Source organism: Protomyctophum bolini, assembly GCF_963924005.1.
Source record: "Protomyctophum bolini genome assembly, chromosome: 5".
In the NCBI taxonomy this organism is placed as follows: domain Eukaryota; kingdom Metazoa; phylum Chordata; class Actinopteri; order Myctophiformes; family Myctophidae; genus Protomyctophum; species Protomyctophum bolini.
The window spans coordinates 37,208,651-37,220,702 of record NC_137866.1 but is presented as its reverse complement, the minus strand read 5'-3'; the positions used below and the strand labels follow the sequence as shown (position 1 = coordinate 37,220,702).

General features: G+C 41.2%; 1 protein-coding gene across 4 annotated transcripts in view; it reads right to left on the bottom strand.

Moving 5' to 3' along the window:
* Positions 1-303: 303 nt before the first annotated feature.
* LOC308315290 (calcitonin gene-related peptide type 1 receptor-like) overlaps positions 304-12,052 on the bottom strand; it is a 29,204-nt gene continuing 17,455 nt past the window's right edge. For 2 of the 4 annotated variants that reach the window (XM_080763189.1, XM_080763190.1), the window contains exons 4-13: positions 9,206-9,313; positions 8,952-9,064; positions 8,550-8,641; positions 7,401-7,527; positions 6,758-6,911; positions 6,067-6,127; positions 5,183-5,249; positions 4,219-4,437; positions 3,674-3,715; positions 305-2,639 (exon numbers count right to left, since the gene is read on the bottom strand). In XM_080763189.1, coding sequence (XP_080619315.1) covers positions 2,325-2,639; positions 3,674-3,715; positions 4,219-4,437; positions 5,183-5,249; positions 6,067-6,127; positions 6,758-6,911; positions 7,401-7,527; positions 8,550-8,641; positions 8,952-9,064; positions 9,206-9,313 — 1,298 coding nt within the window. In that variant the 3' untranslated portion in view covers positions 305-2,324. Of the gene's footprint in view, positions 2,640-3,673; positions 3,716-4,218; positions 4,438-5,182; positions 5,250-6,066; positions 6,128-6,757; positions 6,912-7,400; positions 7,528-8,549; positions 8,642-8,951; positions 9,065-9,205; positions 9,314-12,052 lie in introns of all 4 variants that reach the window. The other 2 variants (XM_080763191.1, XM_080763188.1) reach the window with 2 other exon arrangements.

The window sequence follows — 12,052 nt, the reverse complement described above, 5'->3', positions numbered from 1 at the left end:
TGGTGCACAGATGCATGTGCAGTGCCAGTGAGGAGCTCCGCCTGACAGGTGTTGCCCCAGCCTGTAGCTATCTTTACGTGCAGTGACAATTATCACCCTCCCTACAGAAGTAGTAGCAAAACGTGTTTTGAAGAAAACAGATTATTTATTTGAATTTAGTAACCCAGTAATTAGTTACTAAGCACTGCACTTGTATTGTGGTAAAGACAAAAAAAAATAACTGGAAGAATTTGGTCTTCATTTCTTCATATTGTAAAAGAACTCAAAATATTCAAATACACTGAACGGAACCCAAACTATTTTCTCGTGTTTTTTTATTTGCACTAATAACTGGCGGTACTCATTAAAAGAAAAAGTATACAAAGTTGGCATTTCCTGTGACAGATTAATGGAATGTTTCTTATGAATCTCTTGGGAAATATCTGTACAATATGACAAACATTTATGCACTGGAGATGTGAGTGAAGTAGATCTACAGTAGTCCCATAGGGTCACAGACAAAGAGCAAAGGACAGGGGAATATCTAGTCTTTCATAGATCAGACATTGTATACGGATACATGTGGTGTACATTCAATGTGGGCTAGAGTACCACCAGAAATCATCACCAACCATCCTACGCCCTATGCTTTGAAAACCAATCCTGATACTGTCCCAGTATGGAAGACCGCTCTAAAGTCTTTGTATTGGTTATGTGATGCTATTGTGATTAATTTAGTTTCCCAATTGTTTCCACCGATTTATTGAATTTAGATTTCCCCCGTATGTACTGTATAAAGTATCTCTGATCTCTGATCGTAGATTAGTGAGTATCATGTTAACATATTATGTTGGTTACTATTACACCATAAATGTTTTTCCACCATCAAACAATGGTTCAATCATACCATAGTGCACATTCAAGCTACTTAGAACTTGCATGGTAGTTTCAAAATGCACTTTATTTTTGCTTTTTATATCTTCACACAGTGTGTTCCCTCATCAGTTCATATCATCAGATAACAAATATAAATTCTACCAAATTTGGTTATTTATATACAACATAATTTTCAGTAAAATGTTATCAATGAGGGCTTAACTAACCACTTAAACCCCAGCATCAATATTGTGGGGAAAACCTTCACAGAAAATAGCAGACCTACAAGCTCACATTGTGTTGTGTTGGGACACATTGTAGAGCTTGTGAGCTTGCAAGGTGGCTGTTTTCAGCGAAGACTGAAAATGAAGGTGCACAGCATATATCATGGCACTCCAGGCGGTAGTTTTCGAGATAAGACAAAAGTGGTGGACAGAAGGGGCATCCAGCCCCACCACTAGAGGCCCTAAAAACACATAAAAGACACATGGAAGTTCAGTGTCAAAAGGACACTGACATTGATATGCTTTAAAACGCTTGTACCCCCAATCTGGCTTGTGTTCTTTTATACAACATGTATTGTCTCCATTGTGTGAAAAACCTTTAACTGCACTGAACCCAGGGCAAAATCACATCTCTAAAATGTATGTGCTGCTCAGGAAAGGGTTTCTCAGTGTTCCTGATATGCAGATGTGATAAGACACAAAAGCGATGAGAAGTGTACAATGTGGGCTCAAAGAAGGCACTAGATACAGTATCTGCCAACCAAAAGGATTAGACATTCAGCATTAACAGTGAGCACAGGCTTCAATGGATGCAGTAAAGTACATCAAATAGCCTATTTAAATATGGCTCTGTATCAAAATGACAGGTTATTACACTTCCGTCTATTAATACAATATTATGAAGACTGATAGCCTATATAGCCACACTCAGGCCTACATGTTTTACATTAAGTGCTAAAATTTGCTTTAGCACTTTAATTACAATATGATACAGTAGCAAATATGTAATATAATTTGTGTCCAACTGTCTGTATGTGTGCTTATTTGGAACAATCATTATGCTCGTGTGTACTGTTCATATATTTATGATAGTGTTCAGATTAGATATTTCATGCATACAGTACGTAATACTGTTCTGATATCTCATACATAGGGCCAACACATACTGTTTCATACTCTGTTAAGATGACTCATACATGCATACATACTCAGACTTCAGACTTTTCATACACCTACATACTGTTCGGATATCTCATACATATGCACATACATACATTTGAACTTGAACTTGGAATCACGTTGTGAATCAAACTTGAATGGCAAGAGCCCAAGGAGATAGATTTTTGTCAGTTGAACAATACAAAGAAACAACACAATTTTCAGTTCTGTTAATTGTGTCTCTTTCTGTCAGTCTGTCTGTCTGTCACGTGGACTCACTGTCCATTCAGAAAACGTCAAACCAAATCAGATGTTGGTGGTCTCCAGCATTTTGGACATGTCTGCCTCTCCGTTGGTGTACCTCTTCCGGTAGCTTTGCTGGCCATTGGGTTGCTCCTGTCCCCACTGGGCAGGCCCGTCGGTGGCCCTGGACAGGTGGTTACTGAGGGGGTAATGGGGCGTGACGGCGGGAGGCTCCAGGTTGATGGTTGCACGGCTCGTCTCCGTCACAGAGTTAGTGTGGTAGTAGGCGGAGTTGTTGGTCATGGGCGTTTCTCCCCAGCCCGTTTTGCCCCATGCCACTTTCCACTGAGCCCACTTCCTGCGCAACGCTGTCTGTGCCTAGTTAAGATGGAACACACATTATAAGACCACTCAACTCCAGGTCCACGTACAGTACCACCAATGGTCCGTTTGGATATTTTGAAATAATTTTCATCTCTGGAACCATAGAGATTTTAATTGAACTCAGAGCATACAAATGGAGACATTTGTTCCATTTGAACACTCTCAGAGTTACAGACCAACCCCTGGTGGTCCCCGGACCCGACGTCGAAAACTATTGTCCTAAAATCCTGAATTTGTATTAAATTATAAATACAAATGCTAAATTGACCCAATGGACCAATTTGTACACTGTCAGAGTTAAGTGAACACAGAAACAGATCGGACAGAACTGCCAACCGCACATAAAATAATTTCAATATCATATGTGATGATCAGAACTGTAATTTAAAAGTTACACTTGATTGTTTCCCCTTTTTATAGAGATCAGTAGACCATATGTTGTGTGATTCAAAATGAGTTATTAACAATTATTTATTATATTAATTATCTGGCATCATTATCAGGAGGCAAGGACTCTGGGCTGCACTGTTGCGCTTTTGTGCTAGTCTGTAGTACTTGTGCACATGATGACCTTCATAAATGGCTCAGTATATCCATCCTTCACTTTGCCTACTCTCCTGCTACTTTAATTTCAATAGCTGTCTCAGTTAAGACCTCCCTGCTCCCTCTCTACAGGTAGTGTTAATTTAAAGCCTGATATAACACTTCTTTCATTCAGCAAAACTATCTTCAAGGTTCACATTGTTTCACAAACAATAATAGTTGGTAGCAACATTGCAGGCGGTGAAATAAGAATATAAAATATGAATGTGTTTAATGTCAGCGAATTAATCATATTACAAATATGCTTGAGGTTTGCAAAATAGGCACCAAGCATTGACTCATAACGCATTTCTGTTGATACACCTTTTTATGTATAAAGTAGGCCTACTTTATACGTAAAAGATTAATTCCATCAGCTAGTACTAGTTGAGATATATTGGTTGATAATGTGTCGAGACATCTTCAAAATACTATTGTTGACTTACCTCAGCATTGCAGAAACAGAATATAATTGCCACCAGAAGTCCCTGTGAAGAGAAAAAGGTCCTGTAATTGAATAATTCAGGTCTTGGAAAACAGGTCTTGGAGTCATGTCTTGGTTTGATAAAGCTAATCTATGTATTAGGAAAATATTAAAAGTTATTATGGTCTCTGGGTGGCGGGGTGTCGGCAGAGAGGGAGCTTGTGTCTGACGTCAGACCAGAGCTGCTTAGAGCAAGAGAAACAGTGAGAAGGTGAGATGGATAGGGAACGTGCAGAGGCGCGGGTGCTAGACGGGGCCTTGAGGGATCTCGGGCACCTTCGAAGACCGTTTTGAGGTCGAAACGTCGGTTTCTATTGTCAACAAACAACAAATGTCTGCATCGTGGCTACGAGTGTGCAGCCTTTTTCTTTATCCCCCCTAAGAAGGCCACGGCAGCCCTGTTGCACCACCAAGACATTTGAATTACTTTCTTCTTTTCACTGAATAATGAAAGAATGTGAAGAATGAGAAGGTTGAGGCCCGAAACGCATTAGCCTTGACATGTACCTGGAAGTGGGCAAAGATGTTCATGACCAGCTCATAGACGGCCCTGGCCATGCGTCCCTCTGGCCTCCAGGGGACCAGGATGAACTGGGCCCCCAGCAGGGGCATCAGGATGAGGGTGGCACGCACTGCCTTCATGTAGGCATTAGACTCGGCACGGTGCGTCACCTTCAGCTTGGTGATCAATACTCGAACTATGTTCAACAGGAAGAAGAAATTCACCTGCGTAGACAGTAGGAGAGATGGATACATCGCTATTCGATATAGCACTTTAAACGAACATCCGATTAACAAACATTAATGCCTGATGCTGCAAATGTATTAGTGGTTTGCGCCATGTCGTGCACCGACAATAGCAGCTCTACAATAATCAGTGACAAACGGACGGTGTACTCTTTGGCACGGCCTCTAGCCAGGGGGTCCGCAAGATCATTCAGATTTTTATTGTATTTATTTTTTTACGTTTGAATGCTGTATCATTACAATCATGTTTATCTAATTGAAATGTGTGCTGTCAGGTTTTGCACACATGTATTTTGAATCAAATTACTATTGGCACATGATTAGTGTAGTAGTGGTTTCAGTTTATGACTATGAAATGGGTCTGAATATTTTTTGATTGAAAGTTATCGATGTTGCGAGAATGAGGGAAGAAATTAGAAAAAAACGTTTTAAGAACCCCTGCTCTAGGCTGCCTCCTTCACTAGAAATGGGAATCTCACTTCCAGCTGAAACAGTGTGACTTGTAGTAGTTTATACTGTATAGGCATATGGGTGGCTATCGTACTTTTAGATGGAATCAATTAGCTGAAAATGCTCTAACAAGTCTTAACTTTATATTATATTTCAGCTGAAATGTGGTATTTCAACAGATACAGTAGATGAGCATCTTGTGGCCACTAGACCCGTAAGGCCCACAAGATGAGTGACCCACCCTGACACGTAACTAACTGATTTATTTACTCACAAGCAGGGCAGCCTGAATGGGCCCATGGATGATGTAGAGCAGGTGTGTGTCTGAGCGGATCCAACACCTGGAATGTATCGCACGCACGCACGCACGCACGCACGCACGCACGCACGCACGCACGCACGCACACACACACACACACACACACACACACACACACACACACACACACACACACACACACACACACAGACTTTTCAATCACATTAACCAAAAAGAGCTGTTATAACAGGAAACATTTTCAGGTGGGTCACCAATTTCATCCAATTGGAGAGAGAACCCAATCACAATGACATTCATGCTGTATCCTGAATGCGTTCCTGATTGGATGAAATTGGTATCCCAACCTAAAAAAAACCCAGAAATCTATTTACTAAAGAGCTGGAGACACCTGTTACTATTATACTCCACACTATGATTACTATGGGACACTAGAGCTATTTAAACTTAAAAACTAAAACTAAAATCACTTATAGCACCTTTAAACTTAACACATTAACTGAATATTGTTGACACACCCACAGCATGATGGCAACTATTCTGAATCACAATGCTTTAGTTTAGATTCTCAGTGCTGTCGGGAGATGATATTACTTACCTATAGCTCAGAGACAACACTACACATTGTTTTAGATGATATTACTTACCTATAGCTCAGAGACAACACTACACATTGTTTTAGATGATATTACTTACCTATAGCTCAGAGACAACACTACACATTGTTTTAGATGATATTACTTACCTATAGCTCAGAGACAACACTACACATTGTTTTAGATGATATTACTTACCTATAGCTCAGAGACAACACTACACATTGTTTTAGCATCCACCAGAGGTCAGCATAATGTACTGTACAGTATGTGGTGTATTCTTACTTGTCATTAAAGAACAGCTCTCGCCCCACAGCGTATGTGATAGCAGGAACAACAGGAAAGCCTGGAGAGGAAGACATTCTACTGAATTATGATCTCGTTGCTGTTACTTTTCAGGAAACAGAAGAAAATAAATCCAATTGATCCAATGTAGTTGTTATTTAGACACATTTGACCAGAGCATCGTGGTCAAACGTGGCGAGATCCATTGACTTTGATTAATTCTGCATCTCCAATGCAGAATGAATCAAAGTCTGGCTCAGAGAGTCTGAGCCAGACTAGCGATTCAGGGTCTGGAGCCAGGCTAGTTGTCATATGAAGTGTACAGGTGCCTCTAGACGCTGTTGTGGACTGTGGGGGGTTTGGAGAGTTGTAGGATGGGATGAATAAGAATGATGGCTTGTTAACGTTGGTTAATAAAGTTTGGATGTAATCCTGACATGGTTGTCTCTAACAGTATCAGAATAACAGAGTAACTATACATGAAGTTCCGTAGACGTACATTAATTACAGCTGTGATTGTATTAGTGAAACACTTTGGAGAACAGACATGCACACAAAGGTCAAATGTTAATCGTTAGTGATGCAGACAGAGTGGCTATGATCACCCTTTGCATTTTATTTGAACTGAGTTATAACTGAACTCATAAGTTATAACTTTTATAACGCAGACGTTTTTAATCTTGAGACTCACCCCATCCCAAGACATAGTACCAGAAGAGCTGTTGTTCGCCTACAAAGACGGCCACGATAATGAGAGTATGGAGATAAATGCCTTCGCACAGCATCCAGAAGTAGTTGGAAGCAACTGTATACTGGTTGATTACATAGAGGACCTTACAACTGATCTGGGGACAGAGAGTAGACACACAGATTGCATTTAGATGAGTGATAGGACTAGCAGCAAAGCACTTTAAAGATCCAGTAAAGGACAATGCAGATAGGCTACAAGACAGAATAACACACCAGGGATCTGTCTCACAAAGCATGTGAGAAAAGGTTTATGTAACCCTGGCTTTTCGGTCTCACAAAGGTGGCAACGTAACGTAAAGTGCCAAGCCTAGCATGCTCCAGGGAAGGTTATGTTCAGGACTGTGGGTTGTGAGCTTGTAGACGGGGGCATCGTTTTTTTTTATGATGCCTCTGCTTGTCACCTATAATGATTAGGTGGCCCAAAATAGGGACGCCAGGTTCAAAGTAGTTATGAATTGGGACACATCGGCTGCATAACTGCTGATACCGATGTTGTTAAAAATGGCTGATATATCGGTCGGGCTCTAGTCATGATCACCTTTGTTAGGTGTTTTGCAGCTGAATGTTAGTCGGTTAAGACTCACAGGATTGCTGACCAACAGTTGCTGGTTAGTGGCCACAGCAGAGAGCCATATGACAGTAAAGACTGAACTTAAGATGAAGGAGAGGAACATGTTCTTATGGATGGAGATCCTCTGGCAGCTAAGACTCCTGAGAAAGAGAGAGAGAGAGAGAATGGGGATGGAGAGAGAAGTGAGACCAACACACAGAGACACTCGATCTGTTACTATCTATCTATCTATCTATCTATCTATCTATCTATCTATCTATCTATCTATCTATCTATCTATCTATCTATCTATCTATCTATCTATCTATCTATCTATCTATCTATCTATCTTGTATACCAATGGCCAAGTCAAAATATAAAAATAACTTATCACTGTGGTTGCTGATCTACAGGCTCAAAAACATGTCACATTGGCGAATGTGCAGAGGTTCATGTTATGTCTTCCAGATCCCTCCCTGACCAAACCAGCAGGTGTCACTATAGTGCAGTGACAAGGGGTGCAGTACGTTGTTCAGAGTACTAACTTCAGACTAGTCATTGGTCCGACAAATGAAACCACCTCATCTCCTAACCTAACCATAACCGCAAGCACGGGAGCAGACAGGGCATTAGTCCGCCATGCGGACGCATGTCGGACTAATGCCCTGTCTGAATTACATGCGGTCCCCGTGACAAGAACACAACCCCTTCCATGCCAGCTTTGAACCTGATGGTTGCTGTTCCTTGGAGTGTGATTGGTTTACACCACGCAGATCATATGTGGCGTACACCTCTACACCACATGAGTGGCTTATGTTATGGGTATTACCTTATGGTAGTGTATGGTTATTGAAAGAAACATTACATACTTGGTGATATGTTGGTTAAAATGATTGTTGAATAGGCCTATTTAACACCTACAATTGTGTTGTTTTGTTTTGGTGAAATTCATTCTCATCTGTGTCATTTTAGATTTTTGCGTTGGCTATTAAAAAATAACAGATATATAAGCTCACAGCGGGTCACGTTGTGCTGTGCTGCGAGCTTGTACATCTGCTATTTTTTACATCTTTTTAATATCTACTACTACTACTACTGCACTACGGCATTTGTAGAATCGGCCTCAGGTCTTACTGGGTTAAGAAGGAATGTAATGGCTGAACAAAAGCCTCCTCCTACTCACCTGAAGTAGGAGAAGATGACCAGAGAGATGATGAGGGACACGATGGACAGACCTTGTCCCACCATGGCTAGATAGTACAGACTGAAGGCAAACTGCAGAGACACACAGAGACCATACGGACAGCTGACTAGTCTCGCGTAGCCAGACAACTATTCCACAACCTCCGAATGCTATAGTCTGGCCATGCGAGACTAACAGCTGACCAACAGACATCTATCTCATCATCAGCGTGAAATACGCCAAAGAAGAATTTGTGGTCAAAAGAGCACAAAAACGTCATGTCAACACATCTAACAGAGATGCACATACAGTATAACTCGGTGTCATCAGATATTGAGTTTAATGTATCATTATGTGAGCATGGAGCATCCTACCAATAAAGTGATTGTGATTCAGGTTTACCTTACGTTTTTCTTTGGTGTAGGCCTCACACTGGGTGTAGTTGGACCACACTCTGTTGCTCTCTGGGTGGTGGAACCACTGACCATCAGGATTGCACACTTTTGTCACCTTTTCTGTGGAGAAGAAGGGGACACTTTTCAACTTCCAATTAACCACTTAAAACTGTGCTTAGTTGCGAGCGCGGTATGCGTGCGTGCGTGCGAGTGTGTGCGTGCGTGCTTGCGTGTGTGTGCGTGCTTGCGTAATGACTTCACCTTCGGGGTCAAAATCTTGAAAGTATCCAGGACACATTTGCATGACAGTTCCTGGAGCAGTGTCCCCCCAGCACAGCCAACCATCCCATGTACGGTTGCAGAAGGTTCCTGCAGGGGGCAGCAGTACACCCAGTATTCAGGGAATCATGTTATTACACTTATAAGACAGTACTGGAGAGAGAAAGAGAGAGATGGAGAGAAACAGACCTGCAGAAAAGAGGGTATGAATTTGATTGGCTATCGCTGGACGATGTCGTCCAAAAGAGAACATAATTATGCCTCTTTGCCTGGCTGCTATCACCAGAAGTTGCCGTGTCCCATAGACAAATTACACCAGGCTGTCGCTCGCTGTTAAAATGTACCGCCAGAACGTGGCAATGACTGACAGTTTCATATGGACCATTTACTCTTGATAATGCACAGGCATAGCATAGCAACAGGCTGAAAGCTCTACAGCAGTCAGACTAGTTTAAAACACAGGCCTACCTAACCTGCACTTAACTACTGATTGAGAAGTGACATTCCTCCATTCATAGGCTTTCCTTGGGTCAAGAGAGGAAAGAAACTAGAGGACCACTTCACCACTTTTCAACCTATCTTCATATCATTGTTTTTCTTAAACCAATCAGTTCAGTTTTATTTTCGGAATGGTGGACATACAGTCCATTTGGATATTTAGGTGCACATGTGTTGTAGACTGTAGTCTACCTGCACAGTGCATACATTCATGTAGTCCTTAGATATATACATATATATACATTCACACACATATATTCATATATATATAAACATATGCACATAAAGTTAAGGGAGGATGAGGAATGTTTTTCTTAAAAGCCCTCTGTCATGGTGAATCATAAGAATTATCCATTGAAGATCTGGCATAGTTAACAACTGTACTGCTTTCAGCTGTCCAGCTTGAATTAAATTCAAACAAAGCACGTCAACAATACACGGAAACCTGGCAGTGGCACGTTGTGCTGTGGCATGTTGGGAAATAGAGCGCAAAATAACATTTCAAAGGCAGTTATTTACTGAGCAGCAGAAACGAGACAAAGAACATGCTTCCCTTCTTTCAGAGCACAGAAAGCTCACTTCCTCTGTGTGTGTGTGTGTGTGTGTGTGTGTGTGTGTGTGTGTGTGTGTGTGTGTGTGTGTGTGTGTGTGTGTGTGTGTGTGTGTGTGTGCGTGTGTGTGTGTGTGTGTGTGTGTGTGTGTGTGTGTCTCTCTCTCTCTCTCTCTCTCTCTCTGCTGCAATTTTTATCTGCCTCTGTCTTCATCTCTCAGAATGAATGAATATGACCCATTGTACATACTGTATGTAGGCCTATACCTGAAGGTTCTATTTATATAACAGGCCGATGTGAAACATTTGGAGCTGATATTCTGTCCTGGCTTCCGTGCCTTCAGTCTTGTGCAGACAAAAATAGCCAGCCTAACCCCAACATCATTTAGGGACCCTCTGATCCCAAACCCCAGTTTGGGAACCTTTGCTCTAGTGAACGTGACCTACTGTACATCATTCATGGATTGGACGAGAGGAAAAACAACATCCGGTCCGGATTTGTATTCCCTGATGACAGAAGAGACGGAAATAGCCTGGGTGGAATTATACTCTGCAGTACGAAGGTGTTGCTTGTCAGAAAGAACAAATCTACAAGCTAGCAACACATTGCAGATCCTGTAGATCTGTTCTTCGGCAAGCGTTGGGGGTATAAATTAAGCTTAAATTAGTTTCAAGTCCCAGGAGAGTGCTGGAGCGTTTCCAGTCTGGGACGGAGAGCTGGGCCATTCAAATGTTATCACCATTTTTATGGGTCAAACATTAATAAGCCATTGTGTCATTCCTCCACACTTCCTTAATGGCACAATTAAACAATGTATTTCCATGTACTTCATATGACTTCTATGTCCTGAAATCAGATATGGGAATATCAGTTTAAGTAGTCAATTCTTTGACACCCTCTGGCGTTATTTCTTTTCTTTTTGAGGGGCGCTATAGCCCCTATATATTCAGCTATTAGTGTGGATTTCCGTCCTACACAAACAATAAATTCCCATTGACAATGAATGGATAATTTTGCGTCAGTGTCTGAGCAAATAGGCTCAGTGTAATTTTTTATCTTACACAAACATTAAATTCCCATTGACAATTAATGTAGAATTTTACGTCATAGTGTCTGAGCAAATAGGCATAGTGTCTATTTTACATCATGATGATGTACAATGATAAGAGCACCCATCACTTCACACAGGTGTGATATTTCTCCTCCCCCCCTGCATGACGCCTCTGTCCAATATAGCTACCATTGAGAGGTCATGTCCTTAGTATTGTGTTCTCTGCATTTTCACTTGAGTCACAGTTCCTCCTATTTTGCCTACACTTCCCATGAATCTCTAACCGTTGCTTTCAGTATTTTGGGAGAAGTATGAGCGAGAAACTGACGCGTTTGGTGGAGAGGCTCAAGATGTTTCTGATACAAACATTAATGAGACAGTCATCAATGTTAGATTTCACGTTGATTTGAGCAAGATTGTTTATTAAACTATTAGTGATTATGTGCTGGTTATTAAGTGGTAGTCAAGTCAACATAGAACGTCACAGTCCCAACCCCTTTCATGACGACGAGCGGCCTGTGAGAGAATTTCCCATTCATTTTTCTCATAGACGTTTCAAAAAGTATTTATTTAAAGAAGAAAAAACAACAACACAAATTGCCCTTTTTTTCTTCTTTCTAATTATTTGTTCGGTCCAAAAAATGTGTCACCATCCGAGTTGACTTTGTCCTAGGCTTACAGGCCTTTAAATAAATACTTTCTGAAACGTCTATGGGAAAAATTAATTGG